This window comes from Dendrobates tinctorius, unplaced genomic scaffold, assembly GCF_039654945.1.
Source record: "Dendrobates tinctorius isolate UK_male_01 unplaced genomic scaffold, ASM3965494v1 ptg000102l, whole genome shotgun sequence".
Lineage (NCBI taxonomy): Eukaryota > Metazoa > Chordata > Amphibia > Anura > Dendrobatidae > Dendrobates > Dendrobates tinctorius.
This window is the reverse complement of record NW_027361770.1, coordinates 9287946-9302940: the sequence shown is the minus strand read 5'-3', so window position 1 is coordinate 9302940 and position 14995 is coordinate 9287946. Positions and strand designations below refer to the sequence as shown.

At 46.7% G+C, this 14995-nt stretch overlaps 1 protein-coding gene across 1 annotated transcript in view; it reads left to right on the top strand.

Moving 5' to 3' along the window:
• The window catches only part of LOC141099724 (uncharacterized), a 166756-nt gene that overhangs the window by 133359 nt on the left and 18402 nt on the right, over window positions 1-14995 (top strand). Inside the window, exons 14-15 of the mRNA XM_073587724.1 lie at window positions 1236-1337; window positions 4374-4452. Coding sequence (XP_073443825.1) covers window positions 1236-1337; window positions 4374-4452 — 181 coding nt within the window. The remainder of the gene's footprint in view (window positions 1-1235; window positions 1338-4373; window positions 4453-14995) is intronic.

Genomic DNA, 14995 nt, shown 5'->3' with positions numbered 1-14995 from the left:
AGTTGCTCTTGGAGGACATTCTGGTACCATTCTTTATTCATGGCTGTGTTTTTAGGCAAGACTGAGAGAGAGCCCATTCCCTTGGCTGAGAAGCAACCCCACACATGAATGGTTTCAGGATGCTTGACAGTTGGCATGAGACAAGACTGGTGGTAGCGCTCACCTGGTCTTCTCCGAATAAGCTGTTTTCCAGATGTCCCAAACAATCGAAAAGGGGATTCATCAGAGAAAATGACTTTACCCCAGTCCTCAGCAGTCCACTCCCTGTACCTCTTGCAGAATATCAGTCTGTCCATGATGTTTTTCCTGGAGAGAAGTGGCTTCTTTGCTGCCCTCGTTGAGACCAGGCCTTGCTCCATGAGTCTCCGCCTCACAGTGCATGCAGATGCACTCACACCTGCCTGCTGCCATTCCTGAGCAAGCTCTGCACTGCTGGTAGCCCGATCCCGCAGCTGAAACACTTTTAAGAGACGGTCCTGGCGCTTGCTGGTCTTTCTTGGGCGCCCTGGAGCCTTTTTGGCAACAAGGGAACCTCTCTCCTTGAAGTTCTTGATGATGCGATAGATTGTTGACTGAGGTGCAATCTTTCTAGCTGCGATACTCTTCCCTGTTAGGCCATTTTTGTGCAGTGCAATGATGACTGCACGTGTTTCTTTAGAGATAACCATGGTTAACAGAAGAGAAACGATGCCAAGCACCAGCTTCCTTTTAAAATGTCCAGTGGTGTCATTCTTACTTAATCATGACAGATTGATCTCCAGCCCTGTCCTCATCAACACCCACACCTGTGTTAATGGAGCAATCACTGAAACGATGTTAGCTGGTCCTTTTAAGGCAGGGCTGCAATGATGTTGAAATGTGTTTTGGGGGATAAAGTTCATTTTCTAGGCAAATATTGACTTTGCAAGTAATTGCTGTTAAGCTGATCATTCTTTATAACATTCTGGAGTATATGCAAATTGCCATTAGAAAAAATGAAGCAGTAGACTTTGTAAAAATTAATGTTTGTGTCATTCTCAAAACTTTTGGCCATGACTGTACTTTTTTTCTTTTTATAGCTGTCATTGAAATTGTTTGCTTCTCCGATCCCACATACATACAGCAACTGGCAGAGGCTTATTAAATGCTCATTTGCACTGGGCAACAGGCTTAGCTAGTTATGGTAGGCAGTCATGTTACGGTATGCATATAAATCACAAATGACAATTGTACCTAATGGTTACTATCTCTTGCAGGACCATTTTAGAATTGTGGAGATTGACGACGCTACATTTCTAATCAGAGCTGTTGAAATTTTATCAATTGCTTTAATCCAGTACCAGAGCGAAAAAATGTTGGTGAGTAGATATATATATATATATATATATATATATATATATATATATATATATATATTGTCAGTGATGTTTATGTAATGATAAGCTTTAACCCCTTAATGACCTAGCTTAATTTTAAAATTCTGTTGAGTGTCACTTTGAGGTAATATCTCTGGAACGCTTCAACATATCCTAATGATTGAGTTTATTTTTTCTTGGCATATTATATTTCATGATAGTGATAAAATGTCCTTGATATAACTTTGTTTGTGGAAAAAGAAAATTGGAGATTTTGCAATTTTCAAATTCTTATTCCCTTAAATCAGAGTCTTGTCACACAACATAGTTTATAGATAGCATTTCCCACAGGTCTACTTTTACATCAGTACAATTTTGGAAACACTTTTTTTTTTTTTTAATTAGAAGGGTTAAAATTTGACCAGCGATTTTTCATTTTTCCAACAAAATCTTTTTTTTTTTTTTTTTTTATTGAGACCACCACACATTTGAAGTGACTTTGAGTGGTCTATATACCCTAAAGTGACACCATTCTAAAAACTGCACCCCTAAAGGTGCTCAAAATCACATTCAAGAAGTTTATTAACCCTTCAGGTGCTTCGCAAAAAGTGAAGCTATGTGGAAGGAAAAAATGAACATTTACATTTTTTCCCAAAAAATTGACTTTTGATTCAAACGTTTATATTTTCACAAGGGTAACAGAAAATGGATTCCAACATTTGTTTTGTAATTTCTCCTGAATATGCCAATACTTTATTTGTGGAGGAATCTACTGTTTTCAAGCCCTGCTGTGCGCCCAAGGGAAGGCGTGCATTTCACTTTTTGAATGTAAAATTTGCTGGTATAATTAGCAGATGCCATGTCACGTTTGAAGAGCCCCTCATGTGCCTAAACAGTAGAAACCCCCAACAAGTGACCCCATTATGGAAACCACACCCCTCAAGGATTTTTTCCACAGGTATAGTGGGCTTTTTGATAACATTAGGTCGTGATGTTGAATATGTCGTCATTAGTGTTGAGCGCCAGTGCTCGCTACTCCAGTTTGCATCGGCTGCTTGGGTATGCACCAAATATCGCGTGTGCTCAAGTGACATGCTAGAGTCCCTGCCCCTTACATTTTAAGACTGTTAGAGGACCGCAAAAAAATATGCAGGGATCCGTGATATTCTGCAAGCCCCATCACTCGATGCAAATTCGAGTAGCGAGCAATTGCGCTCAACACTAGCCGTCATATTGTCATCATTTTTTTTGTGTGGGAAAAAAAATTTTTTTTTAACCCCGCCCCTAATCCTAAGCCCAACTGCAAAAAATGAAAGAGTGGGGAAAATAATTTTTATCATTTTATCTAACTAAGGCTGCTTTCACACATCCGTCTTTTTGAATCCGGCACGATGCGGCGAAAAGTGTGAAAACCGGATCCGGAATTAAATCCGGTTTTGGCACATAGAATGTAATGATCGCCGCATCGTGCCGAATGGACATGCGGCGCCTCCTTTTTTTGCCGGAAACTGCAAACCTGTGCCTTCCGGCGTCAGCAAAAAAACGTCGGCTGCAACGTTTTTTGCAGCGCCGGACAGGCTTTTTCAACAGCGCATGCCCGGACACTGTGAGTTTTAACCCCACAAATGCCCGGCGCAGCATAGAGCGAGCGCGTATCTCCGTCTCTCTCTCGTCCCCGGTACTTACCGCTGCCTCTCTCGTCCCCGGTGCGGCTCGCTGCCTCTCTCGTCCCCGGTGCGGCTCGCTGCCTCTCTCGTCCCCGGTGCGGCTCGCTGCCTCTCTCGTCCCCGGTGCGGCTCGCTGCCTCTCTCGTCCCCGGTGCGGCTCGCTGCCTCTCTCGTCCCCGGTGCGGCTCGCTGCCTCTCTCGTCCCCGGTGCGGCTCGCTGCCTCTCTCGTCCCCGGTGCGGCTCGCTGCCTCTCTCGTCCCCGGTGCGGCTCGCTGCCTCTCTCGTCCCCGGTGCGGCTCGCTGCCTCTCTCGTCCCCGGTGCGGCTCGCTGCCTCTCTCGTCCCCGGTGCGGCTCGCTGCCTCTCTCGTCCCCGGTGCGGCTCGCTGCCTCTCTCGTCCCCGGTGCGGCTCGCTGCCTCTCTCGTCCCCGGTGCGGCTCGCTGCCTCTCTCGTCCCCGGTGCGGCTCGCTGCCTCTCTCGTCCCCGGTGCGGCTCGCTGCCTCTCTCGTCCCCGGTGCGGCTCGCTGCCTCTCTCGTCCCCGGTGCGGCTCGCTGCCTCTCTCGTCCCCGGTGCGGCTCGCTGCCTCTCTCGTCCCCGGTGCGGCTCGCTGCCTCTCTCGTCCCCGGTGCGGCTCGCTGCCTCTCTCGTCCCCGGTGCGGCTCGCTGCCTCTCTCGTCCCCGGTGCGGCTCGCTGCCTCTCTCGTCCCCGCTGCCTCTCTCGTCCCCGCTGCCTCTCTCGTCCCCGCTGCCTCTCTCGTCCCCGCTGCCTCTCTCGTCCCCGCTGCCTCTCTCGTCCCCGCTGCCTCTCTCGTCCCCGCTGCCTCTCTCGTCCCCGCTGCCTCTCTCGTCCCCGCTGCCTCTCTCGTCCCCGCTGCCCCTCTCGTCCCCGCTGCCCCTCTCGTCCCCGCTGCCCCTCTCGTCCCCGCTGCCCCTCTCGTCCCCGCTGCCCCTCTCGTCCCCGCTGCCCCTCTCGTCCCCGCTGCCCCTCTCGTCCCCGCTGCCTCTCTCGTCCCCGCTGCGGCTCGGTTAAATGATTTCCAAGCCGGATCAGGCGCCGCATCTGCATCCATTGTCACCGCTGCAGGCCTGATCCAGCGGTCCGGCTCTTCGCCGCATGCCACCGGAACAAACAAAACGGAGGTGTGAAAGTAGCCTTAGGGCGTGACAAAAGGGGGGGAGGTTGGATTTACTATTTACTCCACCTATACATTGTCTGTCATCTCCCTTCATAAGTCAATGTCTTTGCGTGACACTTGATCCTGTTTTTCAACATACAGTTTGTAAAAGGTAATACAGCTATAATGTATTACATGTATTTTTATGATGCAACATGTTATGATGTTTAAGCACCTCTTAACTGGTTTTAACAGTGCATTCCCATATCAGATGATGAGCAACACAAACCTCAAAATCAGGAGGCAGCACTTTCTGTTGTGCCACCAAAACAAGGTAATTTACACTGTGTTGCAAATTATTATGCAAAAAATATTTCCTCATATTTTCTCTAAATTAGCTATATGAATTGCAGTCATTTTTATTTTCCAGTCATCTAATATTGTAGTATAATTGCAATGTTTTTGAACAAACTGCCTATGAAAACAGTATATTTTTAAAAATAAGAAACACTCAAAATGCATGTTCCAAATTATTATGCACAGCAGAGTTTTCAACCTTTTTATTTTTATTTTGAACAAAAAAATGGTCAATTGTGAAATTATAAGCATTATCAGCTTATTACAAAATGAAATCAAACCGTTTTCAAGTCAAAACTTTATTCTAGGTGATGTTACATTTGAACATAGGACCCCTTATTCGAAAGAAGCTTCTGAACTCTCTCGTCCATTGAATTTGTCAGTTTTTGGATGGTTTGTGCTTCAGTTGTTTTGCATGTGGACAGAATACCCTCCGAGAGCTGTTGCTTAGATGTGAACTGCCTCCCACCATCATAGACACTCCTTTTGATGATGTGCCAGAAGTTCTCAATGGGGTTGAGGTCAGGGGAGGATGGTGGCCACACCATAAGTTTGTCCTCTTTTATGCCCATAGCAGCCAGAGAGTGTAACGTCTCACCCTGTGTTACCAAAATAGCGACTAAGAGAACAGTGTGGAGCCATCCACGTTATACCCTCTCTGGTCTGCGAGGCAGGACCTTACCCCCCAACACTTCAAGCACGTCTTAGAGCGGTTCGTGGCGGCCGGTACTTGCCAGTTCCCCAGCCCTCTTTTAGTATTGGGATGGGAGCATAACGGTTCTCCTCAGTGACCCTCCTCTCTCTGGGTCGACAGTCTTCTGCACCACCCGGGACCGCAACAGTGCAGGAAGGAGGATGCCTTGTTTTTCAGTGCCCCCTCCTTCCGTCCCCTCTCACCTAAGGGCTCCTGATGTCGTCTTCGAGATGGGGGAGTTGGGACCTTGTCCAGACAGGTACTGTCCCTCCTTTTTCTCCACAGTCCCTCTTCAGACGGGAGGCATTAAAATAAGGTGATTGCAGCACTCCTTCTCTTTGCGTGCATATTTTGGTCGCGCCCCCTTTTCCTCATGTGTGCTGGCCAGTCAGCTCTTTCCCTCCCGTGGGAGCGCTTAGTTCATTTCCAGGGCAGGCTTGTTTCCACCCCCCTTGTGCGTGGCACCTAATCGGCATGCACAGGTTCGCACGCTTTCCCTTCTATGGGGAGCGCTTGCGTCATTCTGGCAGTACAGGCTTTCTGCGTGCCTTTTCCAAGCTTGCCTCTTCAGTCTCCTTCACTCTGCCTCCATCTCCAATGGTGCTTCATGTCCTGCTGCAACTCCACTTTGCCTGCTGTACCAGTCTCTCCCAAAAACACATTTTCCCTACATCCACGGGTAGGCTCTGTCCAGACTGTTTGCTTCTACCCTTCTACACGTAACCTTCCTCAGAAGCCCCTCTCACCTAGTGGCTATACATATGCACAGTTCCAGGGAGTATCACTCCTGTTCCTCCCACTCTAATTTACTATACTTGGGTCCTCTGCAAACAGTGGCCCACAGGTCAGGCCTTGGCTTTCTGCCAAGATTGCAGCCCTGCCACATTGCAAGCCTCACAGGAGCCTCTCGGAACGAGAGCACGCTCCCTCCCCCAGAATGGGCTGTTGCTATTTCTCAATCAGTAACTGACATAACCAAGTTTTCTCTGTCCCTGGTACAGGTCCTTGAACGTATACCTAACATTTTGGTCGCCTCCAGTGCTCCCATCTTTTCTCTGAACAAATCGCACGCTCCCATCTATCTGCCACCCTCATCATGGCAGATGAAGTGTAAGGTCCAAGAAGTGGGCATACTCCAACTGCTCGTCTGGTTTCCCTTCCCTCAGGATACCTTCAGTATCCCATTCCTCCCCGGAGTTGACCCTGGTATCCGACCTTGATTCCCAGTCAGAATCTGATCTATACACGGACCAATCTTGCAAACTCCAGGATATGGTCAATAGCCTTATTTCGGCCGTTAATCAGACTCTCAATATTAAGGACGAGGAGTGTCCCCCTCCGGATCACTCCGTTTCATTCAAAAAAATCGAAGAACCCTCCTCGGGTGTTTTCCAATCACAAGGAGTTTGACAGAATAGTTGTCTAACGCTTCCCAGGTAGAAGGCAGTTGGATATCTTCTATCCCCTTTGGTTCTGATTTCCTCAGCAAATGGTCAGGACCCCCAGCTGTGGACCCACCAGTCTCTCACCTGTCTGCTAAAATTGTCCTGTCTCTCCCATGATGGTTCTCTACGGACAGATCGAAGCCCTAGCTAAGTCTGCCATTGAGGCTGCTGGCACTTCTCTGTCCTGTCTTCGCATCCACATGGGTAACCAAGTCTGTTTCCTGCTGGGTAAAACTTCTTGGGCATTTTATCAGCAGCCTCGCCAGACGAACTAGCGAATCTTGTGGATCAGATTGCATACACAGACAAATATTTGCTTGCTGTGTCTCTGGATGCTGCCAGCTGTTTTGCCCTTGTTACTAGCAATATTGTAGCCATAAGCAGAATCTTCTGGCTCAAAGCCTGGAATGCGGATCCGATGTCCAAGAAGTTCCTTACCAACTCCCCTTAGAGGGATCACTCTTTGGGTCTAAGCTGGATCAGCTCAACTTGGACGCCAGAGGCAGTAAGAGCACCTTTGTTCACCAGCCTCTGCACATTTACCAGGAGATGTTCTCTTCAGTTTTGCCCCTTTTTGTCCTTTTTTTTTCTTTTCTTTTTTTCCCTCCTCCGGGACCTCCTCTCAGCGAGAACCTTCCCCTGCCCAGCGAGAGAGAAAGAAGCAGTCCTTCAAACCAGCCCTGGCATGGCACCCAAAACCGGCACTTTCTCAAGTTTTCAGGTTCTGAATCCGATAGATTTTCTTGTGCATGACTGGTCACCTCACTCAGAGAAGAAGGCTGAGAACCCCCCCACACCCTGTTGGGACGCGTTGTTCTCCATAGTCGTCGACGCCTGGATCAGGGATATCTGTTGCCACAGGTTACAAGATGGAGTCTTCTTAACTCCCATGCAGGTGTTTGTTCATGTCTCGCCCTCCCAAGAGCTCCAGCCCAAGTCCCTGTTTTTTTTCCAAGCCATCTTCTCTCTTCTTCGGGCAGGGGTCATTGTACTCGTCTTCTCCCAGGAATGATTCTCACTGTTCTGTTTAAAACCTATTTGGGGTCGCAAAAAAAGACTTCTCACTCAGTCAGATCATGGATTATAAGCTTATAAACTGGTGGGTACGCATTTCAATATGGAATCCCTCTGCTTGGCGATTGCCTCTATGGAGCCTGAGGAATTCCTCTCCTCTCTGGACATCCAGGATGTTTTGCTGTCAAGGAGACATGCTACCAGTGCACAGCTCTCCACTTCAGACTGGCCTCTGTCTCCAGATTGTTTGCCAAGGTAATGGTGGCAGTCATGGCCATTCTCCACTCAAAGGGGATAGTAGTCATTCCCTACCTTTACAACTTCCTGATCAAGGGCCCGTTTATCCGTGACTGTTGCAAAAGTCTTCAGATCACCTTGGACATGCATCCCAGAGGAAAAGCTCTCAACAATCCATCTGTGGATTTGTTCTTTAAGATACCCCTCTCCTGACTCTCTTCGACTCTGCATGGGAGTACTAGGGAAGATGATTGACATGATGGAAAGCTGTCCCTTTTGCACAATTCCATACCCGTTCTCTCCAGCTAACCCTTCTGTCAGCTTGGGACAAAAGGATTTCTTCCCTGGATAGCCATTCGGCACGGGAAGTAATTTCTCCCTCTCCACTGGCAAGTTGTCACAACGGCTGCCAGTCTCCTCAGATGGGGGGTGATCTTCCTTCACAACACAGTCAAGGGTCTCTGGATCTCTTGGGAAACCTCTATTCCCATAAAACTCCTGGAGATGTGAGCCTTCTACCTCTCTTCTCCACTGGCAGGACCTTTTAACTGACCGACTAGTCCGAATTTAATCTGACAATGACATGGCTGTGGCTTACAAAAATCCACCAGGGCAGGACACACAGTGAGTTGGTCATGCTATAGGTCTCATGGATTGTGGCTTGGGCCAAGCGGCACATGCCAGCAATATCAGCATGGTTTCTCGGTGAATCACAATGTCCTTCGTTTCGTGGCCAGACCTCGCAACTCCCTGGTGGTCGGTTATGATGCCCTGGTTATTCCATGGTCTCAGTTTCAACTTTCGTACCTTTTCCACCCCTTCCCCTGATCCCCCAGACTCGTCAAGAAGATCAAGGCGGAAGGAGTTCTAGTCATTCTAGTGTTTATACTTGCACAGGAGAGCCTGGTACGTCACATTAGTCAACGTACCCTGGAAACTCCCAGACTGACGAGACCTACTTTCTTGGGGTCCCCTCTTCCACCAGAATTCTCGGTCTCTCAATTTAATGGCATGGCCTTTGAAGCCGCAGTTGTGAGGGAGGCAGGCTTCTCACTCAAAGTTATACAAGACCATGATCAGGGCGAGAAAGCCCTCGTCTTAATGCATCATAAGTCATTTTTTTGCTGATGTGAAGACCACATATCTCCCATGTGCTTTTCTTTTCCATCTATGCTAGAGTCCGATTTGTCTTAGTATCCTCAAGGGTAAGGTCACTGCACTCTCAATTGTTTCAATTAAGTTTGGCCTCTTGTCCCCAGGTCAAGAGCTTCCTTCAAGGAGTTGCTCGTTTAGCACCACTTTATCATCCCCCTGTGGACCCGTGGTACCTTAATCTAGTTTTTAGCGTTCTTCAGTGATACCCCTTCGAAATTCATTCAGAACATCTTCTCTTCTCTCCTGGAATGTTGCCATTTTGGTTGCGATCACTTCCACCAGATTGGTCTCAGAGTTAGATGCTCACTTGCCGCACCCCTTCCTATTCTTCCAAAAGAACAAGGTGGTCCTTGGTCCAGTGCCTGCCTTCCTAAAGTGGTATCTGCCTCCAAGTCTGCTATCACCTGTTGGATCTGCTCAGCTATACGGAAGGCTTATCCGGTCAAGAATAGACGACCACCTCTGGAAGTGTGGGCTCATTCCACCCGTGCAGTGGGGGCCACCTTGGCTGTTCACCACCAGACTTCTGCAACTCAGATTTGCAAGGTCACTATCTGGTCATCTCTTCATACATTTTCAAGATTCTACAGGGTACATACCTATGGCTGGGCTGCTGCTGGCCTAGGTAGGAAGGTGATGCAAGCGTCGTTCGCTCATCACCTGACCAGATTTAAGCAAGTTTTTATGTTCCCTGTCTTGGTCCTGCTTTATTACGTCACATGGTGACCTGTGTCCCCCAATGAAGCAATAAAAGATTTTTTTTTTTTTTTTTTTTTACTTACTGTAAAATCTTTCTTGAAGCCTTCATTGGGGGGCACATCCCTCTCCCTGGTCTTTTGTGCCTTTGTTGAGCCTGAGCGCCTCAGTTGGGCCTGTATATAGTCCTTGTTATTGCTTCTCCTACTACTTTTTCACTAAACTGACGAGCTTTACACCAGTCGGTGGGGTGTTCCCTACTGAGGAGGAGCGAACTCTATTTTTGCCTAGTGTCAGCCTCCTAGCAACAGCAGCATACACCCATGGTTACATGTGTCGTTTAATGAACGCTCCAAGAAGGAGATTTTACCTTTTAAGTATTAAAAATCCTTCTTTTTTTCACTATTAAACTGTTTTCTCCGACACGGGAATACAGTTTTTAAAAATCACTATTTAAAATCACTCTTAAATCTGTATGCAGTGCAATTATGTTCCCCAAGCCTATTTATGTAGGGAATTACTGCGATATAAATTAAAAGAAAAATGCTTAACTAAGGCTAATTTCACATTATTATTTTTTTGTGCAGCGCATCGTGCACAATATAAACGCATGCAAAAACGCATTATACGTTTTTGCATGCGTTTGCGTTTTTTATGCGCATGTGTTTTAACCAGTTTCTAGCCATGTTTCCTCTTAAAATGTCCATGCGCACGCCTGCGTTCCCATAGACTGTAATGCTTTTTTTACGCTTTCCGTGCGCAAGCGAACGCATGCGGTTTTTTTAACGCCGTTGGACGGACCCAAAAATGCAACAGGTTGCGTCTGCCGCGTCTAGACGCACACCTGAAAAAACGCATGCGCACGATAACGCAACCGAACGCATGCAAACGCCAGACCATGTGGAGGACAGCACGGATGCGCACGATGCGCTGCGCAAAAAAACCCTAATGTGAAACCAGCCTAACTGATGCAAAATATGAAATTTTCTTTTTGTTCTTAGAGGTGTGTATGTATATGTGTGTGTGTGTATGTATGTATGTATGTATGTGTATATATTTCTCCTGCTATTACTACAGCTTGTGTGTTGCTTACGCTACCACGGTTTCCTGGTATCTCCAATAGAAGAGATTTGAGTCTAGTCTGTATGTAACTGCAAATATGCAAATCTCATGCTATGTGGTGACAGGAGTGCTTGTTTGCATACTGGGGAATCGTGGCAATGTCTGCATACTCATGCTTCTAAAATCTGCAGACTTTTCTTATGGGACGCGTGATAACCCCTTTTTTTTTTTACCTCTCATGAATTTTGTAAGATTAAATGGGTCTCTACTATATTTGCTTTTTTGAGAATATAAATTGCATTTAACATGTTGGGACTTTTTTTTCTTATACTTTGTCACGATCCCACCGCTGACACCGGTATGTCATGGACGGAGGGATGCGACGTACTGCCGACACACGGCTATCACAGGCACAGGGGGGCTTATTTTAGTTATCCCACCACTGGCACCATGTGATAAAAAACAGCAAGCTAGTCTTGCCCTAACAATTTATCACAGGGGGGTTATTTTGGTTGTCCCACCACTGCCAACAATACTTCACAAAACTTTTCAGTTCCACTTTGGAACTTGCAGCTCCCCGGCGCCCTCCTTACCCTCAGGTCAGTCAGGGAACTACACCTGGGATAATTGGTCACCGGCCGGCTGCTTCAATCAGGTCTGTCCACCCGCCACGCTGCAGTGAGGGAATTATAAAATGCTCTGGCCGCAGCCACCCAATTGGTTTATAAAATCCATTCTGTCACTCTCGACAGTACCCAGATCACACTTTGCCGACACCAGCTCCAGAGTTTCTCTGATTAAGTTATAAACTTAATAGAGTGGTTCGAAGCCAACCCAATTCAATAGCAATTATCTTAAAGGCACGTGTTCGTTTTTAGAGCATGAAGACAGACTAATAAAGTTATAATTTATTCCCGAAAAGGGGGGCAGTGATTACACAGATAAAAGATTTTACAAAGTTGAGACATTAGGTATGTACAATGCAAATATAAAATAAATTGGATTAACATAGAGATCAACACTTAGTTGCTTAATGGTCTTTAGGCTAACCATGTGGGGAGGCGGGGCCACACGTCGCCCTGCCTCTGGGGTCCTTTTGGCATCAAACCCTCCAGCTTGAATGACCAATTTTAGGGAGGGAGTACCTTATAGCTTTGGGTTTGTGACATCACGAAGGGGGCGGTCTGGTGATGTTCCTCCCCCTGCTCTAGGAGTTACAATTCTGACTACAAAACTTATTATAACTATATCTCGCAGAGGGTACCTCGTATGAACATGCACATGTTATCATTTTCTTTAGGCTGTCGGAGGGTATAATTCAAGTCCAAACATGCAGTAGTTATATCACACCGTTTAGGACAAATCCATTTCTCGAATTTCGTGGTTGCTAGAACCGTGAAAATTATGGGCCAGAACGCTGGGTCGATGCATTTTGCACAAATGTAATTTGTATATCTCTGCCGCGTATGGTTTTCGAGATCCAGTCTCTTTAATATTACCCATACTTATATCCAGCCGCATGGTGCTTCAAACAAAGGCTGGTTTCACACTAGCATTTTTTAGTGCTGCGCTTTGTGCGTGTCCATGCACATGCGTCCTGTGAACCTATCTTTAACATGGGGGCGCATGGTCTAGCATTTGCACGCGTTCGTATGCGTTTTTCTGCGCATGCGTTTTTTGTAGTGTGCGCCTAGGCGCGCCGGACGCAACCTGTTGCATTTTTGGTCCATCCTACCTGACTCAAAAAAACACATTTTTTTTTTTTTATTTATTTTTGCTTATCTTATTGTCTGGTGCAATCCCCATTAGGATGTGCTCCACTATTGCCAATGCCATCCAGTGCACGTCTTGCCGCATGTATGAAATCCTTGAACAGCCGGTCGAGGGTGCATACTGCTCTGCAAGATGTGAGCACGTTGTGCATTTGGAAGCCCAGATACTAGATCTAAATGTGCAGCTGGCAACACTGAGATCCATAGACAATATGGAAAGGAGTCTTCTGCTCACTGAGCAGACGCTCAATGGGATAGATGAGGGGGGGATGCTAGGTTGGAGCTGCAGGACAATGAAGCAGCTAGCTGGGTGACAGAAGGAGGGGTAGAGGGAAAAGCACCAGGGAGGCTAGTCCTGATCTGGCACACCCCAATAAGTTTGCTAAGTTGGCAGATGAGGGGAGCGTTAGTGCAGGAGTAGCACTGCTGCAGCAATGCATGTCCTCTGAAAGCCGGAGGAGTGTCTGCTCCAGTAAGGGGGGAAATAGGAGAGCAGGGCAGGCCAGACAGGTTCTGGTAGTGGGAGACTCAATTATTAGGGGAACAGATAGGGCAATCTGTCACAAAGACAGGGATCGTCGAACGGTGTGCTGCCTATCTGGCGCTCGAGTCCGACACATCGCTGATCGGGTTGACAGATTACTGGGAGGGGCTGGTGAGGATCCAGCGGTCATGGTGCACATTGGCACAAATGACAAAGTTAGAGGTAGGTGGAAGGTCCTTAAAGATGATTTCAGGGAATTAGGCTGTAAGCTTAAAGCAAGGACCTCCAAGGTGGTATTTTCGGAAATACTTCCTGTACCACGTGCCACGCCAGAGAGGCAACGGGAGATTAGGGAGGTTAATAAGTGGCTCAGGAATTGGTGTAGGAAGGAGGGGTTTGGGTTCCTGCAGAACTGGGCCGACTTCTCAGTTGGCTACAGGTTCTACGCTAGGGACGGGCTGCACCTCAATGGGGAGGGTGCAGCTGTGCTGGGGGAAAAAATGGCTAGAAGGTTGGAGGAGTGTTTAAACTAGGGACGGGGGGGGGAGGGTATTCCTTTTATAGGAGGGGAAGACAGTGCAGCTAGAGACCTGGGCACAAATAATGACATTGGGGGTGGGGGTGGCATGGGGGGTGGGGTTAGAACGGTTAATAATTTAAGAAAGAATAGAGGTACAGAGAGATACATAAAGTGCATGTATACTAATGCCAGAAGCCTCGCCAACAAAATGGAGGAATTGGAGTTAATGTTGTTGGAACATAATTATGACATGGTGGGGATATCTGAGACATGGCTGGACGAGAGCCACGACTGGGCGGTTAATTTACAGGGCTATAGTCTGTTCAGAAATGACCGAACAAATAAGCGAGGGGGAGGCGTGTGTTTATATGTAAAATCATCCTTAAAACCCATCCTTCGTGATAATATATATGAATCTAATGAAAATGTAGAGTCCCTGTGGGTAGAGATAAGGGGAGGGGGGAAAAATAATAAATTACTGATAGGGGATTGTTATAAGTCTCCAAAAATAATGGAAGCAACAGAGAATATCCTCATAAAGCAAATAGATGAAGCTGCGACTCAAGGAGAAGTCATTATTATGGGGGACTTCAACTACCCTGAAATACATTGGGGAACAGAAACCTGCAGTTCCAGCAAAGGTAATAGGTTTTTGACTACTATGAGAGACTCTTACCTTTCACAACTGGTTCAGGACCCAACAAGAGGGGGGGCACTGCTAGACCTAATATTAACCAACAGGCCAGACCGCATATCAAATGTAAGGGTTGGGGGTCATTTGGGTAACAGTGATCACAAATTAATAAGTTTTCATGTATCCTTTAATAAGATGTGTAGTAGAGGGGTTACAAGGACACTAAACTTCAGGAAAGCAAATTTCCAACGGATGAGAGATGATCTTGGTGCAATTAACTGGGACGATATCCTGAGACATAAAAATACACAAAGAAAATGGGAGACGTTTATTAGCATCCTGAATAGGACCTGTGCACAATATATACCGTATGGGAATAAACATGCGAGAAATAGGAAGAAACCACTATGGCTAAATAGAGCTGTAAGGGGCGCAATAAGGGACAAAAATAAAGCATTTAGCGTATTAAAGCAAATAGGTAGTGATGAGGCATTAACTAAATACAGAAGATTAAATAAATTCTGTAAAAAGCAAATCAAGACAGCAAAGATTGAGACAGAGAGACTCATTGCCAGAGAAAGTAAAAATAATCCCAAAATATTCTTTAACTACATAAATAGTAAGAAACTAAAAAATGATAGTGTTGGCCCCCTTAAAAATAGTCTGGGTGAAATGGTGGATGAGGAAAAAGCCAATATGCTAAATGACTTTTTTTCAACAGTGTTTACACAAGAAAATCCCATGACGGATAACATGATCATGGATAAAAATTCTGTTAAATGTCACCTGCTTAACCCAGCAGGAAGT